The sequence below is a fragment of the Marmota flaviventris genome, chromosome 1 (genome assembly GCF_047511675.1).
Source record: "Marmota flaviventris isolate mMarFla1 chromosome 1, mMarFla1.hap1, whole genome shotgun sequence".
In the NCBI taxonomy this organism is placed as follows: domain Eukaryota; kingdom Metazoa; phylum Chordata; class Mammalia; order Rodentia; family Sciuridae; genus Marmota; species Marmota flaviventris.
The window spans coordinates 59749890-59774582 of record NC_092498.1 but is presented as its reverse complement, the minus strand read 5'-3'; the positions used below and the strand labels follow the sequence as shown (position 1 = coordinate 59774582).

General features: G+C 37.5%; 1 protein-coding gene across 3 annotated transcripts in view; it reads left to right on the top strand.

Moving 5' to 3' along the window:
• Window positions 1-24693, top strand: part of Fam185a (family with sequence similarity 185 member A) — a 54898-nt gene that overhangs the window by 10510 nt on the left and 19695 nt on the right. For all 3 annotated transcript variants that reach the window (XM_071613417.1, XM_071613419.1, XM_027926446.2), the window contains 2 exons: window positions 784-922; window positions 9900-9941. In XM_071613417.1, coding sequence (XP_071469518.1) covers window positions 784-922; window positions 9900-9941 — 181 coding nt within the window. The remainder of the gene's footprint in view (window positions 1-783; window positions 923-9899; window positions 9942-24693) is intronic.

Below are 24693 nucleotides of genomic sequence, written 5' to 3'. Positions count from 1 at the left end.
CTGAGAATTGAACCCAGTGCCTCACATGTGCTAGGCAAGCACTGTACCACTGAACTATGACCTCAGCCCAAGTTTTTTTTCTTAATACAGATAAATTACTAGAATTAGTGAGTTTATTGTGGTTGCTGGATTAAGGTCAAATACAAAAGTCAATTAAGATAAAATGAAATATTAAAATGTACCTTGTATAGTAACACTTAAATGAAGGAACTGTGGAATGAAATTGGCCAAATTATGCTATATACATGTATGAAGGTACTACAGTGAATTTCACCTTTATGGATAGCTATAAAACACAATTTTTTAAAAACGATAAATAGAGGGAAGACCCAAAGATATAGAGGAAGCGGAACAGAGGGAGAGTGGAAGAAAAAGAAAGAGGAAGTACTGGGAGATTGAGTGGAGAAAATTATATTCTATGCATGTGTGATTGTCAAAATGAATCCCAATATTATATATGACTATAATGCACTAACAAAAACATTTTAAAACTGTAATAGGACTAAGTATAACAAAAGAAGAAGAACTTTACATAGAAAATATAAAACATAATTAAAAGAAAAATGAAAGATCTATATAAGTGGAGGGATATATAGTGGGTCTATTCCACATTCTACATAGAGTGCATGTTTCAATCTTGTAATTAGATTTAAAAAATCAGAATTAAGTTATTGTGAAGTAGGTAGTAACTTTTTATGTAGTTGCCTACTAATTTCATATGTATCATTTTAGTTTTTTCCAGTTTTTGTTTTATGATAAACTGATGAGTCTTTCTCTTAATAGACTGTGACCATAGATAAACTGCAGGGAAGTTCTGTTAATATATCTACTGAAGATGGTTTGCTGAAAGCCAAGTATCTTTATACAGAATCATCATTTCTGTCTTCTGCTGCTGGGGATATTGCATTAGGAAGTGTTCATGGTAAGCTGACAAAGATCTACCATATATTAGACTTTACACATAGCTTAAATTTTAAGAGATGAGGGTCTGTAGTTCAAGAAGGTTAGGAAACTGGCCTTCTAATTAATTGCAGACTAGCCATCTCTTAAAAATACAATGACTCATAACCTAGCTTAATGTTATTTTGACAAGAAATTGAAGATTATGCTGTTATATATGAAGCTACTCTGATTTTTAATGAATAGCCTTATAACAGAAAATGAGTAACAAAGATATGTATGCAGATGAAATATAAGCAGTATTAAATAAAGATGGGTTTTGAGTGATTCCTTTTAGTTATAATTGGAAAGCTAAAAGTTCATGAAACATTTGGGTAGAATCTAATTATAGGAACCCAGAGATACTGATTTTGGTTAAATGCTTTATGGGCATTTTTACTGATATCAAGTCCTCTCAGCATCCCCCCATTTCCAGTTTTCTTTGAGTATCCTCTCTCAATTTCTAAAACATATCTCTACAGACAAGCACTATTATTTAGTCAACATTTGTATTATTGAAAGAAAATGATAGAATGTAATGGTGAAGTAATATGGCAAAGGATATGATAGTGTTCAGTGTCACTCAGCCTGCCTTAAATTTCCACAGAGCAGAAGATTTAAATCCAGATGTGTTTTCCAAAATATATACAGGTGGAATTAAGAATCATTTATCTGGGGCTGGGGTTGTGACTCAGGGGTAGCATATGTGAGGCACTGGGTTCGATCCTTAGCACGACATAAAAATAATAAAAAAAAAAGATATTGTGTTCATCTATGACTAAAATATTTAATAAAGAATCATTTATCTCAGAGTACAATATATACATATCTGCTAAATGCCTTTTGGGCCGTATTCCAGGAAGTTTAGACTTGAACCTTTTTTTTTATTCTAATTTGTTATATATGACAATAGAATGTATTAAAGTTCATATTACACATATAGAGCACAATTTTTCATATCTCTGGTTGCACACAAAGTAGAGTCACACCATTTATGTCTTCATACATGTACTTAGGGTAATGATGTCCATGTCATTCCACCATCTTCCTACCCCCATGCCCCCTCCCTTCTCGTTCCAACCCTTTGCCCTATCTAGAGTAGGCTTGAACCTTTTCTATATATGGTCTACTAATTTCACTTCTGTACTAAAACTGAATATTGGTAGCTATATATGCTGGATAACTCCTCAGATTTTAATGAGTATAAGTTATTAGGTGGTAATAGAAACCATGGTTAGGGCAAGTCATGCTGTGAGGCAAACAGATAAGTAGTATTTTCAGTTTTAGAAAATAAAACTAAAAGAAGAGTATTTATATACTTGGAATAATTCTTGAGCCTTGAGCCTAATTTAATGACTAAGCCTCAACCATTCTTGCAAGGTTAAAATATTATTTTAGCCCAAAATAGCTTGAGCACAAGTGGAGCCTTAGTCAGATAAAACAAATGGTTTTGTTTACTTACTCATTTACTTTTTATTCAGTTGCACATTAGGTAGTTCTGGCAATTTGTAGCTTCATATTTTTAAAATAACTTATATAAGCATTACATTTATTTGTTAATTATAATTAAAACACTGCACCTAATATACTGAGTAGCTTTTAGTGAAAAACAATTCCTTATCAAATCAGATGTTGTTTAACATCCAAAGGAAAAACTGTTCTATTCTCAGCACTGCTTTATACCACGTTTACATTAAATGCATTGATATGTGATTTCTTGCTTTAAGATGGATGAAAACTGAAATTGGGGTGGTTTATCACTGAGTACATGATAATAAAACAGGTATACTTTTTTGAGGCAGTCTTTTGAGGTCTGTTGATCACAACATAGCTGATATGTAAACATTTTTAGGGATAAGAGATCATTCTTTAGCTTTTGTAAAGCCTTTTAATATTTACTGATCTTTAATATTAAGTCAAATACATTTCCATATTGTGGTTTAAATCTAGGTCTTCTTTTGGACTGTTGTTTCACGTTGGGGTTCCTTGAAAGCACTCTGAGATGGGAATTAGAGTATAGCACATTTACTAGGGAGAGCTCTTGAAACCAATACCTGTAAAGGAAGGGACCCCAGTTTCCATGAGAGAAGTTGGACTATAACACAGTTTCAACAACCCTAAGAGGGAGCTCTGACGCTGGGGTGGTCCCTTAGAGTTGTCTGAAGTTGGAATGAGGGGAACTGGACTTCTATATCCCCAGTCATTAGATACTAGCTGCCCCGGGAAGGGGTATGATCTTGGGCCAAGATGGCTCTTTTTGGCTGAGGCAGTTCCCAGAGAGGACTGACAGCAAGGGATATCTGCCTACAATACTCCCAACAGCTAGGAAAATAAGCCTTCCGGTGTGAAGGGGGCTCTGCATAATCAATCACAGCCTCTGCTATAGTTAAATCTGTTTCTTCATTCAGCACATTTATTGACCATCTACTGTGTGCTGAATTTCCTAGCACCAGGGATGGAAAATAGAGCAAGAGATGGTATCTGAGTCCTCAAAGAACTCAGTGTCTAGTGGAAGGACTGAATGTCCTTTTTTGTTTTCTCAGTTACTACTGTCCCCATTGGGATACTACCTCCCACCTTATCTCCAATTGCCATCCATTGTCACCCTGCCTCAATGAAAAGCAATCATTTAACTGTTTCTCATAGCTCTTTTGTAATACTAGTGTAGAAGTGAGCAGGAGTAAGGGAAGGAAAAATGTAATCCAATTGCAATCTTAGAAAAGCTTCCATGTTGTTCATCCTTGCTTTCCTCATCTAGTCCTTGGTCTTCACTCTGTTTTTTTATTTTTTCCGTATATACAAGTCATTTCTTAGTCATATCCTAGGCCTCAATTATTTTTTAAATCATCCTTCAGACAAGTCTAAATTTATTGCTCTCTCTTCCATGTCACCTCACTTTTCATTCTTATCCGAGGGATTCTATGAAAGTACTATTTAAGTTTGGAATTCAGGGGTGGGATGCATACAGAGGAGCATGCAAGGTTTTTAGTCCCTTGTCTTGGTAGGTGAGAAGATTTAGAGGCATGGCTGGTGAAAGTAAATCCCTGTGTTCCAGCTCCTGGGTTTTGGTTGGGGATGGGGGATGTCTTCCAAGGATCTTCTCAAGCTGGAACTCTGAATATATATTTCAGTGAGTTCTTTGTTCTAATTGCTGGTGGTTAAAGAACACAAATTAGGCAAAGAAATTGGCTATATTTAAATAAGCTGGCATGGAATCTTAAAACTTGTTTTTACAGAATATATTGCTACTTCTAAACATCTTGATAAGCAGAAAACAAACTGAGAATATATGCATTTAAAGACCTGCCTGTTCAGGATTTATTATTTTTAAAAAATATTTTTCATTATAAATGGACACAATATTTTTATTTTGTTTATTTATTCTTATGTGGTGCTAAGGATTGAACCCAGTGCCTCACATGTGCTAGGCAAGTGCTCCACCACTGAGCCACAACCCCATCCCCCAGGATATAGTTTTGTTGGCTGCTTTTACTAAGGACAGTTTAAACTGATTTTTTTCCAGGTTGAGCTGAAAAACTCCAACATGTAGATTTTTCAAAAGCCATTTTTATACAAATATGATGCAATAACTATCATCTTGGTAGATCTTATTTGGTAGATGATTTTGGAGCCCTTGTGCCAGTAGGTGGATGGGTGGTTGTTTGAAAGCAAACATGTAATGAGTGCTGTCAGCCAGCCTTGCTCATTTAATGAACAATTGGCTGTTTACATATGAGAAAAACAAACTTAGAAATGTCTAATTATTTACCATTTGCTATAAATTAATTAGTAAAATAGCAAAGATTAAATCTAGCTTCTTGACTTTCTAAGGAGATGTTCTTAAATAGTATTCAAACAAATGTGGGCACATGGCCATGGTGAACTTTTTGATTGCACTAAAAATTCCATCATCACTTCAAGGGCTTCCTCAAGGCAGACAGATAGTAGCACTGGTACTGCTTCCATTGTGTTCTATGTTGTAATCTCCTTGAGATTTAGGACCATTTATTATTACCTTATGACATTTGAAAATGTGATTGCTCCTTAGTGTTCAATCTGCGTTCCATGGTGGCATTCAGGAACTAGACTCCTTCCATAAAAAAAAAAAAAAAAAAATCCTATTATCTTAATTGTATGACTTCTAAGGCTTCCATGAGAGGAGGAAAGCATAAAATGTATTTCTCGTCAGCATTTTCCTCATTACTGGGCTCCCTCTAATCTCTCAGCACAGTTGGATGTTGATTTGCCATCAATATTTGTCCTCAGCTCAGCCCCTTTGAGACACTCAGAGACTCAGGTCCTTCCCTACAGGGGATGTTGCCGTCTTTAGTTTGTGGCTGCCAAGGCTTCCATGAAGAGAGTGCATAGTAGAATCATGCAGGAAGTTTCAGGAACCAGGCCTACAAGTGCATACATTTCTTCTGCCCATATGCCTTTAGAAAGAATGTTTTCAAATGACTTTATCTAACTGCAGAGGCTGAGTGAGATATGTAATGTAGCTGGATTCGAAGGAAGGAAGGAGAGAAGCACACAAAACTTAATGGGCATAGGCACGTCTGTCTTACCTTATAGGTAAATTGCTCTTTTGCAAATGTCTACACATTCTTTTTCTTTCTACCTCTTTGATGTGGTATTCTCTAGGATTTCATATGTGTCCATTGTTTTTTCTTAACATTTGCCATCAGATGCATTTTTGAGTCTTAACTGTGCTTGCATATTGAAGATTCAAATCTTTATTTCTAGCCCTTTCAACTTAAACAGCCATCTGTCTGATGGACATAGCCCTTTGGATCTTCACAGGCATCTCAAACTCAACATTCTCAATTTCTCTTTTCCTCCCTTTCCTGCCTCCCAACCCCATCCATAAAGTGTCCTCCTTCTTTATTTCCATATGCGGGTTTTGATATCACCATGTACCTAAATCCCCATGCTATAAATTTGTGTCATCCTAAATTCCTCTCTCTCACCTCCTGTATCTAATCAATCACTAATTTTTAGGCAGGTTTTATGACTCACCTAAATATTTCTTCAATATCTCCCATGCTTTTTCTTCTGATTTCTACTCGGAATTCTGTCTCACATTCTTCTAGTCTCTTGCTTTGAATCTAGCAGTAATTTTGCCTCCAATCTTACCTTCTTCAAATCCATTCTCCTCAGTGTAGCTACAGAAGTTCACTAGAAATACACATTAAACATGTCATTCTCTTACTCAAACCCTTTCCTACTGTCTTCAGTGATTGCTGACTTCCCTTTTCTGACCCTATGCCTTACCTTCCAGAATTAGTCTCACTTTTTCTTGTACCATTCTTAAGATGTTTTATACTTGATCAGAGCCTTCTATCATAGTGATCATGGTCATGCTGTTTTTATATTCTGCCCAAAATGCTTTCCAAGCTTTTTAAAAAAATCTCATTAAGTAATCTTTTAGTAACCCCAGCTGAAGCATCCTCACCTTATCTCTGGCTTTTCATTGACCTGTAAATTTTTGCCTAATTATAAATTCCTCAAGATCAAGGATCATGTTTTATTTGTCCTCACATTCTTGGCATTTAGCATTGTGGCTTGCAGATAGTAAAGCTTCCTTAAGTCTCCCCACTCCCTGTCCTCCCAACCCCCAAAAGATTTTAACCTTTAAAGATATTGATTGCTCTGTTTGGATTGTTAAGAGCATATGTGCTGCTTTAACCATGATCATATTTTTTTAATTGAAAAAAAATACACCATTGTCATTATTTTTAAATTGATTGTTCCTTATCGCCCCCCCACCACCATCATGCTAGAATTAAGGGTTGCAAGGTAAGAAAAAAAATGCATATTTTCTCAAATACTAGGATTTGTGGAAAAGTTGTATAACTTGAGGGTAGTGTAAGCATACATAGCTATTACAGATAATGTAGTATCTTCTTTATTGGAAAGAAGGTTTTACTTCTCTCAGGTGATTTATTATATCCTGTGATTGGAGGTGAAATAGGTGCGACTAAAATATAGGAAATTTTGCCAATAATACCAATTTTTTATTTATGTAATTCTAAATATTCTCATCTCACAAAATATTTGAGACAAGAGTTCATTTTGTGTATTCTGATGACTTTGGAATATTTATTTAGGGTAAAGACTTTCTAAATATTTGGTATGATTTGCAAATATATTTATGTATTTATTTATTTATTTACTGTTTTATTTAGTATTTACGAAATATTTTGGAATATTCTTTTTTAACTGTATTTACAAATATTCCTTATTTCTTTTTATATATTTTTAGTTGTAGATGGACATAATAACTTTATCTTGTTTATTTATACTTTATATGGTATTGAGGATCAAACCCAGTGCTTCACATGTGCTAAGCAAGCACTCTACCACTAAGTCACAACCCTAGCTCATTCCTTATTTTTTTTTGTTCCACTGTGTCTTTATTGAATAGAACTATATTCAAGAGAGATATTGTATGAAACTCTATAGATTCCACTATGATATGAATCAGTCTTCATTCTTTATAAACTTTTGTTTTCTAGTTCTAAGAATCATTTTCTTAAGACCCTATTACTATCATCAAAACTCCTAATGATTGGATTTTTGAGAAAGACCATATTTCCATTAAAAAAATAGTACATTCTTAGTGATTCATTGATGACTAGTTTAGGACAATAAAGCTCCATTTCCTCGTGAATGGGTGAGTGGACTTACTAGATAAGTTGACTATAAAACTACATCATAGTTATTCATTAATACTTAAAATTTTAAATATCAGGGGTATGAGATACCATCATTGATCTTTCTGGGGTCTTAGCAAAAAATTTTACAATCACCCTTCACTTCCTTTTTAGGCCATGTTCTAGCAATAGCCTGGATTCACATTTTGTTTGGAAGCCATTCCAACTTCCAACTTCAAGTCATTATTAACTTTAGTATCTATTGCCATCTTGAGAGGCTAAATTGTTTTGAAGTCCAGGTCCTTTTTGGTTTAACAGTCCTTCCTTTAGTTTTACTTTCTCTCTTGCATTTTCCTGTATGCAGCAAGGAAAAATAAATAGACAGCACTTCCAACACTTGACTTTGCTTAGAAATATTCTTAGCTAGAGCATTCAGTTAATTAGGCACATTCTGTACTTTCCACATTACCAAAGATGACAATGTTGCTAAGTTTCTACACTGCTTAGCAAGAATACTCCTTCCATTTTCAAACCAATTTTTCTCACTCCTTTTGAACCCTCAAGGGAAGCATACTAGATTTCTACTAAACTTGCTCAGGGCAAGTTAGTATTTCTCTATCATGCTCTTTTAACCCCTGCCTACTGCCAAGCTTAGGTTTATTATGACAGGACCCTATTTCAGGCATCAACATTTGTGATAGTTACTTCTGTAGCAAATAACCCCAAAATATAGCTATTGAAAACAACAAACATGTCTTATTGGGTGGGTCAGGAATTTTGATGGGACTTAGCTGGGTCCTTTACCTCAAGATCTCTCACAAGTTTGTAATCAAGTCATCAGCTAGGGCTCTGAGCTCATTTGAATGTTCAACCAGGGGAGAATCTGCTTCCGTGCTTGTTCATGTGGTTGTTGGCAGGATTCAGTTCAGATCCTATTGGTTAGGGGACCCTTTGATTTCCTTGCCAAGTGGACTTCTTCCATAGGGCAGAGACAACATGATACCTGGCTTCAATAAGATTGAGAGAGGACTAGAAAAACAGAAGCCAGAATCTTCTTGTTACCTAAACTTGGAAGTGACATCCCATCACTTTTTCCCTATTCTCTTTTTTAAAAAGCAAATCAGTAAGTTCCAGCCTACATGTATAATCTTGGTGATTATACAAGAGCATGAATATCAGAGGCAGGGATTAGAAGTCATCTTAAAAGTATGATCTTTGCCCACTTTTGCTGTGATGATGAATCTATATTTATTAGGTCTGAATATTGGAAGAGAGTATACACACCAATGAAGTAATATTTACTTAACACATTTAACAAGATCTTCACAGCCTTATAACTTACTGAGTCTTAAATATTTTATGAACTTATGCATACAAATCATGTTTTTATTCCTAAACAAAGGTAGCCCTGTTCATATACTCACATGAAGTATGATAGAATGTTGGAAATCTGGAAAGATTTTTGCAGTCAGGTACATGAAACAAGTGCCCTTTTTGGTTTTTTCCCCAGATATCAACAAGTGTTAGTATTAACAAAACATAAGCAATGAAATACTTTAAATTAATTCTGAGACAAAATTATTTATTTTTTCATGTAGTTTTGGAATTATATCAGAAGAGGTAATATTATTGCTTGCATCTTAAGGGAATTGAGCTTCTGACTCCAGAAGTACTTATATGTACACACCTTTGAAGAAAAATCCTGCTATTTTTGGTATTAGAGGAAAGTGGCTAGGAATGGTTGTAGTATCCTACACTTGTCCTGGAAAATGTATTTTCATTGAAAGAAAGAAGGCTTTGAAGCTTTTTTTGTTAGTTATGCCTCCGTGTATTCATTATTCCTATCCCAAACCACTTCAAGTTTTGGCCTCAAAACTACTTTAATCTCATAAACAGATGTGGCAACTGGCCTGATAAATAAAATTATTATTTCCATATGATATTTTAGTGTTACTTGTTTAGGATGAAAATTTGTAGTGAACACATTTGAGTAATCTTTTATTTATAGGCTTTAGAAATATAATTTTTCTCCATGTTGTCAGGAAGTGTGGTGGTTTGTTTTATAGTTATTCTATAAAAGCTTAAGGGTTGAGAGTGGGGGCAAAAGATTTGCATAGATGCTTAAAGCTAGATATTTCAGAACTATAACTAAATCTGGATCTGCAATATTAAGGAAAATTGCCAACAAAAATAACAGTGTTATCAAATAGCATTGTAGATTTTTCACTATGTTTTAGGATTCCATATAACATAATGTTTTTCTAGATTGTCCCTAATAAAATTCTTTTTTTTCTTTTTCTCTTTTAGGTAATATAATACTACAAAGTGAGACGGGTAACATCACCATAGGTATGTTCTGAGATGCTAGTTGATAAATTTTGCCTGCTTCTTAAACTAGCTGTATTTTTCATGCTTTATTAAAGTCTAGAGTTTAGCTCATGAACCTGACATAATCCTGATATGTAAGTCAAATACAGGCAAACCTAGCATGACCTTGTCCACTCAGAGAGAATTACTTGAACTTGGTATTAAGTAATATAATACAAATTCTTTGAGTTCTTCAAATATCTACATTAAGTCTTAAAAGAAAGATAAATTACATAGCTGGGCCCCACATTGTGTTAACATTGGAAGACAACCCTGAGTATGCTATTAACTAATTAGACAACATGTGTTTATGAGTGCCTGCCATGTGTCAGGAATTTTTTTAGGTACTGTTATGTATGTTGGTTAACAAGACACAGTCTCTGTGCCAGATACCATACCTTTTCTGAGTGGTAGGAAGAAAGATAATAAGTATGTAAATAACAAAAGGTAGTTTCAGATCAGGATAAGTGCAACAAAGAAGTAAAAAACCATAATGGGATAGAGATTACTTGGGGAAAAGAAAGCTACTTCACTTGGACAATCAGGGAGAGTTTGGGGAAGGGTTGTTTTAGCTAAGGCCACAATAATGGAAAAGAGTCTTGTAATATTCTGGATACAGAACACCCACCTAGAGGAATAGCAAGTGAAAGCCCCAAAAATGGAATGAGTTTATCATTTTTGAAGTGTAGAGGAAGGGCTTGTGGGACAGAGGAAGGAGATGAAGTAAGAAAGACTAGACCTTAGAACATTGTAGACTTGGTAAGAGCCAGGAGTTCATTACAGAAGTTCATTATAGGAGTTACAACAGGCTGTTAGTACAGGACTGATCTAATTTACACTTAAAAGGGGCCACCTAGGGGTTGGGGCTGGGGCTCATTAGCATGCATGAGGCACTGGGGTCCATCCTCACCACCACATAAAAATAAAATAAAGATGTGTCCACCAAAAACTAAAAAATATATATTTTTTTTTTTAAAAGAGAAACAACCTAGCTGGTATTTTATAATGTACCAGAGTGGGTAGAAGTGAAAGCAGACCACTAAAACACAGTTTGTTGATCCATTCTCCTGTGGATGGACAGTTGGGCTGTTTTTAACTTTTGGCAACTGTCAATAAAGCTGCAGTGAACATTCTCAGAGTAGTCATTTTATGGAGAGAGAGAGATCCTTCTACTTAGGTAAATACTTAGGAATGGAATGGATGGGTTGAATAGTTCTGTATATGTTTAATTTTGTGATTTGATAAATAACTTGAACATTTTCCAAAGTTCCATTTTACAGTCTTATGAAAAGTGCATGGGCTGGGCATGGTGGCACATACCTGTAATCCCAGCAGCTTGGGAGGCTGAGACTGGAGGATCACGAGTTCAAAACCAGCCTCTGCAACAGCAAGGCACTAAGCAACTCAGTGGGACCCTGTCTCTAAATAAAATACAAATAGGGCTGGGGATGTGGCTCAGTGGTCAAGTACCCCTGAGTTCAATCCCCAGTACCTCTGACCAAAAAAAAAGTGCATGAGAAGTCTATTTGCTCCATATCCTCACCAACATTTATTATTGTCAGTATTTTAAATTTTACCCATTCTGAGGTACATATAGTGGTATTAATATCTCTGGTATTAATTTCTTTTTTTTAAACTTTTTTTTTTTAAAGAGAGAGTGAGAGAGAGAGAGAGGGAGAGAGAGAATTTTTTAATATTTATTTATTTTTTTTTTAGTTCTCGGCGGACACAACATCTTTGTTTGTATGTGGTGCTGAGGATCGAACCTGGGCCGCACGCATGCCAGGCGAGCGCGCTACTGCTTGAGCCACATCCCCAGCCCTGGTATTAATTTCATATCCATAATGACTTTTGATGATCAGCACTTTTGCAGATACTATTAGTCATTAGTGTATCTTCCTCTGTGAAGTTTTTTATTCATATCTCTTTGCTTATTTGCCTTATTATTGAGTTGTAGTAGTTCTTTATAAATGCCAAGTACAACTACTGTTTTGTGTTAGGGTCTGTAAACAAGTCGGCATGGCACCTGGCATTTTGCCAGGGTTTGTGAGGTGGCGCCAGTGAGCCATTAAGTGTGGAGATTCCTTATTGGTTGACTGCTGTATCTAGTTTATGTTAATTAAGATAAGCTGTGTGGAATGTATATATACCCCTCCTGTCGTACAATAAATGGCTCCAACTCCTGCTGTATCAATCTACACAAGTTCCTCGTCACACCCCCCACCCCACCCCGGTTATTTTGCTGCCGCCAGAGTGCGGCAGTTTTGTTAATATTTTCTCTCAGTTTGTGACTTGGCTATTCATTTTCTCTCTCTTTTTAAACTTCATTTATTTAGTTTTGGTATTGGGGTTTGAAACCAGGGGTGCTACATCTCCAGCCCTTTTCATTTTTGACACAGAGTCTTGCTAAGTTACCTAGGCTGGTCTTGAATTTACAATCCTCCTGTATCAGTATCCTCAAGTTTTGGGGATTACAGACCTGCACCACTGTGACCAGATTTTCCTTCTTTCCCTCCTTCCTTTCTTCCTGCTTTCTTTCCTTCTTTCCTCCCTTCCTCCCTTCCTTTCTTTCTCTTCCTCTTCATCTTTCCCTTCCCTTCCCTTCCCTTCTCTTCCCTTCTGTACAGGGGACTGAACCCAGGGGTGCTTAACCACTAAGCCAAAAACCAAGCCCTTTTTATTTTATTTTATTTTTATTTTTTTTTGAGTCAGGGTCTCACTGAGTTGCTGAGGCTGGCTTTGAACCTGCTTTCCTCCTGCCTCAGCCTCCTGAGAGGCTTAATTTTCTTAATGGTATATTTTGATGAGAATATTTGAATTTTAATGAAGTCTAATTTACCAGTTATTTTTATTCATCCTAAGAAATCTTTGTCTTCCTTCAAATGTGAAAATATTCTCCTGTTTTCTTATAGCAGCTTTAAATTTATTGCTTTTACCTTGATACATTTCTAATTTTTGTGTTTAATGTGAGTTAGGAGTCAAGGTTTTTTTTTTTTTTTTTTTCCTACACAGATAGCTAGATGTTATATCACCATTTGTTGAAAAAAACTTCCTTTCTCAGCATCTTGGTCTAAAATCAAAAGACTGTATATGTGTGGACCTATTCCTGATCTCTCATTCCTAAGTCATTGATTTATTTGTTGAGCCCTAGGCTGGTGCTACAATACCTTGATTACTGTAGCTTTAAAATAGGAAGTCTCTAAATCAGGTAATTGAAGTCTTTCAAACTTATTATTTGGATTTGTAGGTTCTATGATTTTCCAGTCAGTTTCTACCAAAACAAAAAAAATCCAATTCTGATTATGATTGTACTAAATCACTGAATCTGTAGATCAATTTGGAGAGAACTAATCCTCATTAACATTGAGTGTTTCCATTCATGAAAATGGTATAACTCTCCATTTATTTATATATTCTTTAGTTTTTCTCAACATTGTTTTATAACTTTTAGTGCAGAGATCTAGCACACCTTTTGTTCAATTTGTTTTTGATATTACTATAAACAGAATTTAACATTTTTGTTTTTTTAATCATCTGCTGCTAGTATATGAAAATACAACTGATTTTTAATACATGGACCTTGTACCTTGTAACCTTGCTAACTAAATTCACCCATTAAGTGGCTTTCTAGAATATAGATTCCTTTTCTATATAAACAATCATTTTGCGTATAAACAAAAATAGTCGTATCTCTTTCTTTCCAATATGTAATTCTTTTATTTCTTTTTCTTGCCCTATCAGGTTAGCTAGGACCTTCTAGTACAATGTTGAATAGTGGTAGTAAGAGTTGGATTTTTTTTCTTGTTGTGAATCCTTATCCCCATATTGGGGGGAAAGCATTCAATATTTTATCATCAATTGTCAGTTATAGACTTTTAAAAAATTTTACCAGATTTTAAGAAAGTTATCCTTTATTTATTCCAAGTTTTCTTTTTTTTTTAATTTTTTATTGTTGGCTGTTCAAAACATTACATAGTTCTTGATATATCATATTTCACAATTTGATTCAAGTGGGTTATGAGCTCCCATTTTTACCCCATATACAGATTGCAGAATCACATCAGTTACACATCCATTGATTTACATATTGCCATACTAGTGTCTGTTGTATTCTGCTGCCTTTCCTATCCTCTACTATCCCCCCTCCCCTCCCCTCCCCTCCCCTCTTCTCTTCTCTCTCTGCCCCCTCTACTGACATTCGTTTGTCCCCCTTGTATTATTTTTCCCCTTCCCCTCACTTCCTCTTGTATGTACTTTTGTAAAACTCTGAGGGTCTCCTTCCATTTCCATGCATTTTCCCTTCTCTCTCCCTTTCCCTCCCACCTCTCATCCCTGTTTAATGTTAATCTTCTTCTCATGCTCTTCGACCCTACTCTGTTCTTAGTTACTCTCCTTATATCAAAGAAGACATTTGGCATTTGTTTTTTAGGGATTGGCTAGCTTCACTTAGCATAATCTGCTCTAATGCCATCCATTTCCCTGTAAATTCTATGATTTTGTCATTTTTTAATGCAGAGTAATACTCCATTGTGTATAAATGCCACATTTTTTTTATCCATTCATCCATTGAAGGGCATCTAGGTTGGTTCCACAGTCTAGCTATTGTGAATTGTGCTGCTATGAACATCGATGTAGCAGTGTCCCTGTAGCATGCTCTTTTTAGGTCTTTAGGGAATAGACCGAGAAGGGGAATAACTGGGTCAAATGGTGGCTCCATTCCCAGCTTTCCAAGAAATCTCCATACTGCTTTCCAAATTGGCTGCACCAATTTGCAGTCCCACCAGCAATGTACAAGTGTACCCTTTTCCCCACATCCTCGCCAGCACTTGTTGTTTGACTTCATAATGGCTGCCAATCTTACTGGAGTGAGATGGTATCTTAGGGTGGTTTTGATTTGCATTTCTCTGACTGCTAGAGATGGTGAGCATTTTTTCATGTACTTGTTGATTGATTGTATGTCCTCCTCTGAGAAGTGTCTGTTCAGGTCCTTGGCCCATTTGTTGATTGGGTTGTTTGTTCTCTTATTGTCTAATTTTTTGAGTTCTTTGTATACTCTGGATATTAGGGCTCTATCTGAAGTGTGAGGAGTAAAGATTTGTTCCCATGATGTAGGCTCTCTATTTACCTCTCTTATTGTATCTTTTGCTGAGAAAAAACTTTTTAGTTTGAGTAAGTCCCATTTGTTGATTCTAGTTATTAACTTTTGTGCTATGGGTGTCCTATTGAGGAATTTGGAGCCCGACCCCACAGTATGTAGATCGTAGCCAACTTTTTCTTCTATCAGACGGCGTGTCTCTGATTTGATATCAAGCTCCTTGATCCATTTTGAATTAACTTTTGTGCATGGCGAGAGAAAGGGATTCAGTTTCATTTTGTTGCATATGGATTTCCAGTTTTCCCAGCACCATTTGTTGAAGATGCTATCCTTCCTCCATTGCATGCTTTTAGCCCCTTTATCAAATATAAGGTAGTTGTAGTTTTGTGGATTGTTTTCTGTGTCCTCTATTCTGTACCATTGGTCCACCCGCCTGTTTTGGTACCAGTACCATGCTGTTTTTGTTACTATTGCTCTGTAGTATAGTTTGAAGTCTGGTATCGCTATACCGCCTGATTCACACTTCCTGCTTAGCATTGTTTTTGCTATTCTGGGTCTTTTATTTTTCCATATGAATTTCATGATTGCTTTCTCTATTTCTACAAGAAATGCCGTTGGGATTTTGATTGGCATTGCATTAAACCTATAGAGAACTTTTGGTAATATCGCCATTTTGATGATGTTAGTTCTGCCTATCCATGAACAGGGTATATTTTTCCATCTTCTAAGATCTTCTTCTATTTCTCTCTTTAGGGTTCTGTAGTTTTCATTGTATAAGTCTTTCACCTCTTTTGTTAGGTTGGTTCCCAAGTATTTTATTTTTTTTGAAGATATTGTGAATGGAGTGGTTGTCCTCATTTCCATTTCAGAGGATTTGTCGCTGATATACAGGAATGCCTTTGATTTATGCGTGTTGATTTTATATCCTGCCACTTTGCTGAATTCATTTATTAGCTCTAATAGTTTCTTTGTAGACCCTATTGGGTCTGCTAGGTATAGAATCATGTCATCTGCAAATAGTGATAATTTAAGTTCTTCTTTTCCTATTTTGATGCCTTTAATTTCTTTCGTCTGTCTAATTGCTCTGGCCAGTGTTTCGAGAACTATGTTGAACAGAAGTGGTGAGAGAGGGCATCCCTGTCTTGTTCCAGATTTTAGAGGGAATGCCTTCAATTTTTCTCCATTCAGAATGATGCTAGCCTGAGGCTTAGCATAGATTGCTTTTACAATATTGAGGTATGTTCCTGTTATCCCTAGTTTTTCTAGAGTTTTGAACATAAAGGGATGCTGTACTTTGTCGAATGCTTTTTCCGCATCTATCGAGATGATCATATGGTTCTTATTTTTAAGTCTATTGATGTGGTGAATAACATTTATTGATTTCCGTATATTGAACCAGCCTTGCATCCCAGGGATGAATCCTACTTGATCATGGTGCACAATTTTTTTGATATGTTTTTGTATCCGAGTCGCCAGAATTTTATTGAGGATTTTTGCATCTAGGTTCATTAGAGATATTGGTCTGTAGTTTTCTTTCTTTGAAGTGTCTTTGTCTGGTTTAGGTATCAGGGTGATGTTGGCCTCGTAGAATGAATTTGGAAGTTCTCCCTCTTTTTCTATTTCCCGAAGTAGCTTGAAAAGTATTGGTATTAGTTCCTCTTTAAAGGTTTTGTAAAACTCTGCTGTATACCCATCCGGTCCTGGGCTTTTCTTAGTTGGTAGTCTTTTGATGGTTTCTTCTATTTCCTCAATTGATATTGGTCTGTTTAGGTTGTCTATATCCTCCTGACTCAATCTGGGCAGATCATATGACTTAAGAAATTTATCTATGCCTTCATTATCTTCTAATTTATTGGAGTATAAGGATTCAAAATAATTTTTGATTATCTTCTGTATTTCTGAAGTGTCTGTTGTGATATTGCCTCTTTCATCCCGTATGTTAGTAATTTGAGTTCTCTCTCTTCTTCTCTTCGCTAGCATCGCTAAGGGTCTGTCGATTTTGTTTATTTTTTCAAAGAACCAACTTTTAGTTTTGTCAATTTTTTCAATTGTTTCTTTTGTTTCGATTTCATTAATTTCAGCTCTGATTTTAATTATTTCTTGCCTTCTACTTCTTTTGCTGTTGTTTTACTCTTCTTTTTCTAGGATTTTGAGATGAAGTATGAGATCATTTATTTGTTGGTTTTTTCTTTTTTTAAGGAATGAACTCCAAGCAATGAATTTTCCTCTTAGAACTGCTTTCAGTGTGTCCCAAAGATTCCGATATGTTGTGTCTGTGTTTTCATTAATCTCTAAGAATTTTTTAATTTCCTCCTTGATGTCTTCTATAACCCATTGATCATTCAGTAACCTATTGTTCATTCTCCAAGTGATGTATTCTTTTTCCTTCCTTCTTTTATCGTTGATTTTCAGTTTCATTCCATTATGATCAGATAGGATGCATGGTATTATCTCTACTCCTTTATATTGTCTAAGAGTTTCCCTGTGACATAATATATGATCTATTTTTGAGAAGGATCCATGTGCTGCTGAGAAAAAAGTGTAACTGCTTGCTGTTGGGTGGTATATTCTATATATGTCAATTAAGTCTAGGTTATTAATTGTGTTATTGAGTTCTATAGTTTCCTTATTCAACTTTTGTTTGGAAGATCTGTCCAGTGGTGATAGAGGTGTGTTGAAGTCTCCCATGATTATTGTATGGTGGTCTATTAGACTCTTGAACTTGAGAAGAGTTTGTTTGATGAACATAGCTGCACCATTGTTTGGGGCATATATATTTATGATTGTTATGTCTTGTTGGTGTATGGTTCCCTTGAGCAGTATGTAGTGTCCCTCTTTATCCCTTTTGATTAACTTTGGCTTGAAATCTATTTTATTTGATATGAGTATGGATACTCCTGCTTGTTTCCGAAGTCCATATGAGTGATATGATTTTTCCCAACCTTTCACTTTCAGCCTATGTATGTCTTTTCCTATCAAATGCGTCTCTTGTAGGCAGCATATTGTTGGGTCTTGTTTTGTGATCCATTCTACTAGCCTGTGTCTCTTGATTGGTGAGTTTAAGCCATTAACATTTAGGGTTATTATTGAGATATGGGTTGTTCTTCCAGCCATATTTGTTTATTTATGTTACTAAACATGGTTTGTTTTCCTCTTTGATTATTTTCCCCCCTTTACTGTCCTACCTCCCACTGTTGGTTTTCATTGTTATTTTCCATTTCCTCTTCCTGTAATGTTTTGCCAAGGATGTTTTGAAGAGATGGTTTTCTAGCTGCAAATTCTTTTAACTTTTGTTTATCGTGGAAGGTTTTAATTTCATCCTCCATCCTGAAGCTTAATTTCGCTGGAAACACAATTCTTGGTTGGAACCCATTTTCTTTCAGTGTTTGAAATATGTTATTCCAGGATCTTCTAGCTTTCAGAGTCTGTGTTGAAAGATCAGCTGTTATCCTGATTGGCTTACCCCTAAATGTGATCTGCTTCCTTTCTCTTGTAGCTTTTAAAATTCTCTCCTTATTCTGTATGTTGGGCATCTTCATTATAATGTGTCTAGGTGTGGGTCTCTTATGATTTTGCACATTCGGCGTCCTGTAGGCTTCTAGGATTTGGGGTTCTGTCTCATTCTTCAAGCCTGGGAAGTTTTCTCATATTATTTCATTGAATAGATTGCTCATTCCTTTGGTTTGAAACTCTGTCCCTTCCTGTATCCCAATGACTCTTAAATTTGGTCTCTTGATTTTATCCCATATTTCATGGATGTTCTGCTCATGGTTTCTTAACAGTCTTGCTGAGCTGTCTATGTTCTTTTCAAGTTGAAATACTTTATCTTCATTGTCTGATGTTCTGTCTTCTAAGTGTTCTACTCTGCTGGTAGTATTCTCAATTGAGTTTTTAAGTTGGCTTATTGCTTCCTGCATTTCTAGGATTTCTGTTTGTTTGTTTTTTATAACCTCTATTTCCCTGTATAGTTGATCTTTTGCTTCTTGGATTTGTTTATGTAATTCATTGTTGAAGTGATCTTTCATTGTCTGATTTTGCTGTCTGATGTCTTCCTTGAGACTCCAGATCATCTGAAGCATGTATATTCTGAATTCTTTATCTGACATTCCATCTGCTGCAGCTATTACCTCTTCTAACGTTGAGTTGACCTGCAATGCTTGTGGTCCTTTCTTTCCTTGTCTCTTCATACTGTTCGCGTTCCTTTCTACTTGGTGAAACTGTTGTGCTATTGAATTTTCCCCCTATATATTTATATTGGTCTTGTATAGTTGCAAAGTCTCCCTCGCAGGCGCGGGCGGCGGCTCTGCCCCTCCTCCAATTGGGGCAATGTGCCTACCACGCCGGCAGGCCACTGGGCCTGCTCTGCCGGTCGGTAGCAGGTCCGCCGACCTTGCAGGCGTGGGCGGCGGCTCTGTCCCTCTGCGGGCCGCTAGGCTTGTTCTGTCGGTGGTCGCAGTTCTGCCTACTTTGCAGGCGCAGGCAGCGGCACTGCCCCTCTGCAGGCCTCTGGGGCTGTACTGCCAGTGGGTCACAGGTCCGCCTACCTTGCAGGCGCGGGGGGGGGGGGCGGCTCTACCCTTCCTCAGGCCACTGGGCCTGTTCTGTCTGTCGGTTGCAGGTCTGGCCTGTTCTGATGGTGGTCACAGTTCCGTCTACCTTGCAGGCGCGGGGGGGAGGGGGCGGCTCTGCCTCTCAGCAGGCCGCTGCTCCTCTTCTGCCGGTGGGTCGCAGGCCCGCCTACCTTGCAGGAGTGATTGGAAGCTCTGTCCCGCCGCGGGCCACTGGGCCTTTTCTGTCGGTGGTCACAGTTCCCCTACCTGGCAGTCGCGGGGGGTGGGGGGCGGCTCTGCCCCTCAGCAGGCCGCTGGGCCTGCTCTGTGGGTGGTCACAGTTCCCTCTACCTTGCCGGCGCAGGGGGAGTGGGCGGCTCAGCCTCTCAGCAGGCCGCTGCTCCTCTTCTGCCGGTGGGTCGCAGGCCCGCCTACCTTGCAGGAGTGATTGGAAGCTCTGTCCCGCCGCAGGCCACTGGGCCTTTTCTGTCGGTGGTCACCGTTCCACCTACCTGGCAGGCGCGGGGGGTGGGGGGCGGCTCTGCCCCTCAGCAGGCCGCTGGGCCTGCTCTGTGCGTGGTCACAGTTCCCTCTACCTTGCCGACGCAGGGGGAGGGGGCGGCTCTGCCTCTCAGCAGGCCGCTGCTCCTCTTCTGCCGGTGGGTCGCAGGCCCGCCTACCTTGCAGGAGTGATTGGAAGCTCTGTCCCGCCGCGGGCCACTGGGCCTTTTCTGTCGGTGGTCACAGTTCCCCTACCTGGCAGTCGCGGGGGGTGTGGGGCGGCTCTGCCCCTCAGCAGGCCGCTGGGCCTGCTCTGTGCGTGGTCACAGTTCCCTCTACTTTGCCGGCGCAGGGGGAGGGGGCGGCTCAGCCTTTCAGCAGGCCGCTGCTCCTCTTCTGCCGGTGGGTCGCAGGCCCGCCTACCTTGCAGGAGTGATTGGAAGCTCTGTCCCGCCGCGGGCCACTGGGCCTTTTCTGTCGGTGGTCACCGTTCCACCTACCTGGCAGGCGCCGGGGGTGGGGGGTGGCTCTGCCTCTCAGCAGGCTGCTGGGCCTGCTCTGTGCGTGGTCACAGTTCCCTCTACCTTGCGGGCGCAGGGGGAGGGGGCGGCTCTGCCTCTCAGCAGGCCGCTGCTCCTCTTCTGCCGGTGGGTCGCAGGCCCGCCTACCTTGCAGGAGTGATTGGAAGCTCTGTCCCGCCGCGGGCCACTGGGCCTTTTCTGTCGGTGGTCACCGTTCCACCTACCTGGCAGGCGCCGGGGGTGGGGGGCGGCTCTGCCCCTCAGCAGGCCGCTGGGCCTGCTCTGTGCGTGGTCACAGTTCCCTCTACCTTGCGGGCGCAGGGGGAGGGGGCGGCTCTGCCTCTCAGCAGGCCGCTGCTCCTCTTCTGCCGGTGGGTCGCAGGCCCGCCTACCTTGCAGGAGTGATTGGAAGCTCTGTCCCGCCGCGGGCCACTGGGCCTTTTCTGTCGGTGGTTACAGTTCCCCTACCTCCCAGTTTTCTATAAGATTATTTTCCCTTTCCTTTATCATGAATGGGTGTTGAATTTTGTCAAATAATTTTTTTTCATGATTATTAAAGGGATCATGTGATTTTTCTCCTTTAGTCTATTTATATGACTTAATACACTGATTTTTTACTAAAAAAAATCTGTACACATTATTTAGTGCCTATGTTGCAATCACTGAGCTAACCACATTACAATGTAATTTTTAAAAATATTTTGTAGTTGTTAATGGACCTTTATTTGATTTATTTGTTTGTGGTGCTGAGAATCAAATCCAGTGCCTGATGCATACTAGGCAAAGTACGCTCCCACTGAACCACAACCCCAGCCCCCAACAATATAATTTTTTTAAAACTTTTTTCATCTTTAGTGAGGCATAACTGACCAATCTGTGTATATTTAAAATATATAATGTGATGATTTGATACATATATATAGTTAAATGATTACCACAATCAAATTGTTAACATCTGTCACCTCACTCAGTTACTATTTGTGTGTGTGTGTGTGTGTGTGTCTGTCTGTCTGTCTGTGTGGTGAGACTATTTAAGATCTATTTTCATAGAAAATCTCAAGTATACAGTACAGTATTATTATTTACTGTAGTCACTATGCTGTATATTAGATCCACAGAACTAACTCAGCTTCTAAGTGAAAGTTTGTACCATTTGACCCATATCTTCCCATTTCTCCTTTCCCCCGGTAACTGTCATTCTACTTTGTTTCTATGACTTCAACTTTTTTAGATTGTATATAAAAGTGAGATTAAGCAGAGTTTGTTTTTCTATGTCTAATTTTATTAGTATGATGACCTCAAAGCTCATCCATGTTGTCACAAATGCAGGATTTCTTTTTTATACATATACCATAATTATTTATCCATCTATCCACTGATGGATACTTAAGTTATTTACATGTCTTAGCTTTTGTGAATAAAGCTGTAATGAATGTAGGAGTATAAATATATTTTTTGAGGTACTGATTTCATTTGCTTTAGATATATACCCAGAAGAATAACAAAGGTAGTATGGTATAGACTTTCTTACATCCACATATATTACAAATCCCATAAAACAATTTGCTTTGTATTGTCTCACGTACTTGGAAGAATTTCAGGAAAATAATTTTTTATATTTACCTATTTATATTTTCTATTATATTAGTTACTATTTCCAGTGATTTTCAATTCTTCCTTAAAAAGATGAATTTATAACATAATTTTTTAAATACTGGTTGAGACCACTGATCCAAAATGCTTGGGAGCAGAAGTGTTTCAGATTTTGTATTTCTTCAGATTTTGGAATATTTGCACATATATAATATATTATCTTGAGGATAAGACCCACCTTCAAACACAAAATTTATATATATATATATATATATATATATATATATATACACACACACACACATGAAACATACACACACACACACACAGTCCTTACCACATAACTGGAAGGTAATTCTGTACAGTGTTTTTTTAGTGCAGTTACATTTTGACTGCATCCCATTGCATAAGATAAGGTATGGAATATTTTACATATGGAATCATTTGGCCTCAAAAATTTCAGATTTTGGATTTTGGAGTCTTAGATTAGGGATACTTAATCTATGTAATGCCTTCCTTGTGGAACATGAGGCCATCTTCCAATTAAAATGAGTTAGCACAAGAAAGCAGAGTTGATAGTAAATAATGGTGGGGTAGGAGTGCTAATAGAGTCGCTTGTGAAACTTTACTTTTTCTGCTCTGTATTCCCTCTTTTCTGACAATGAAAGGCATTGTCAGAAGCTATATAATGATAATCATGTCTTTAAAAAAGCACACGAGTGTGTGTGTGTGTGTGTGTGTGTGTGTGTGTGTGTGTGTTTTATGTGCCTCTCATTAACTCAGCCTCCTATTTGCTCCCTTCCTGATATAGAATACCTGGAGAGGAGGTCAATTTAAAAAACTTAAATTTTGCCTTTACAACCCCTATGTCCTGTATATAAAGGTTGTTTCTTGTCCTTGCAATTAGTATAGATTTCTAAATGTATGAATCAGGTTGCAGAAATCAGGAACTATATTTTGATTGTTCTTTTATATTTTGAAACTTCATGTAAAATTATAAAAATTAAGAACTCTTTGAACATGCTGGAGGAATTTTGAGAGAGTTCTTCAGTAAGCTGAAGGAAAACAGCAAAATTTAGAACTTTAGCCTTTCAAGCATAATTGCTATTTTTCTTCTGTTAACAAAATATATATTACAAATATCTGTTTCTTTGGTATGTGTAATGTTAAGCTGGTGGTTGACATCAGTATGTTCCTTTTGTATATATAATTTTCCAGGAAAACTTGATGGTCTCTGTCAGACCCACAAGGTCTTTGCCCAGAATTATTATAATAGATACTTTTCTGTGGGAGACTACTTTTTCCTATTAGTGTCCAAACTAGCAATTTCTGTTCACTGCATATTTCCCTTAAGGTTTTCTCCAAGATCTATACAACTTCTCCACTGTATGAATCTCAAAAGAAATTCTGTAGAGTAATCCTTAATTTTACTCTTAATAATTAATTTTAATTACAGTGATTTGTATTGTAAACAAGAAAAATAGGGGTTATTTTTCTGTCTAATCTTTAAATGTCATTTTTGCTTTCTCTTTTCAAAACACATCTACAGTTTTAATTTATTTTTTGACAGCCTCCAGGGGGTAAGCCATTATCAGAGTTCAAGACTGATAACATAAAGATATAATTACTTTGTGACTTAGGATGTAATTTAGTTGTTTATTTCTCATTTGGGATAAAGGGGAAAAATGGAAAAGTGTTGTTTATGAACCACATAAAAATCTTGTGGCTCCCCTTCCCCCCCACCACCACAAAGGAAGCAAGAAAAATCAAACTAATGCTTGTTCAGCTTAGGATAATATACACATTGTGTAGTCCACTTTTTTTAAAAAACCATAATGTATTTTTACTTGGCTTCTTTTATGATGCAGTAAGAGTAAAATCTCTTACTGGAGTTTCTGTTGGTATTATCAAAGCAGTGAGATATGCACCTTTGTCTGGCTATTTTATGTTCTTGATCTAGCAGTTCATTTTCTAATGTTAGTGTTTACTTTTGACACTTGAAAATTTAATAAATTGTGTCTGATAAAAGGCAATTTTTGGTATAATAAATTGGAGACAAATTATAATAAATGATGTTGGTGCTAGATTTTGAACAGTTTATTCCAAAGTTACTATTTTTGTTTGGAGTCACTTAAAATTTTATAAAGAAAAACCTTGACTCCTTTGTGGATACACAAATGTTTTCTCTCCACATTTTATAAAAAGTGCATTTTTCAACAAAATTTTCCCCACACTCCCTACTTTGCTTCGACTTTAAAGTAATAAGAATTCCTGATGAAATGTGCTTTTAAAATAGGCTTATCCAAAAAGAATATGCTATGGCCTTCTCAGGACAGTCAAATAGAATATTAAGGCTCAGTTGCTGTGGGAGAAGAGGAGGAAGGGGGAGCCAATTGCATTGATTGAAGTCTTCAGGTCATTCTTTTACTTCATCTCTGACTCTGTTGGTTCCCCTTGAACTAAAATATTGGCTG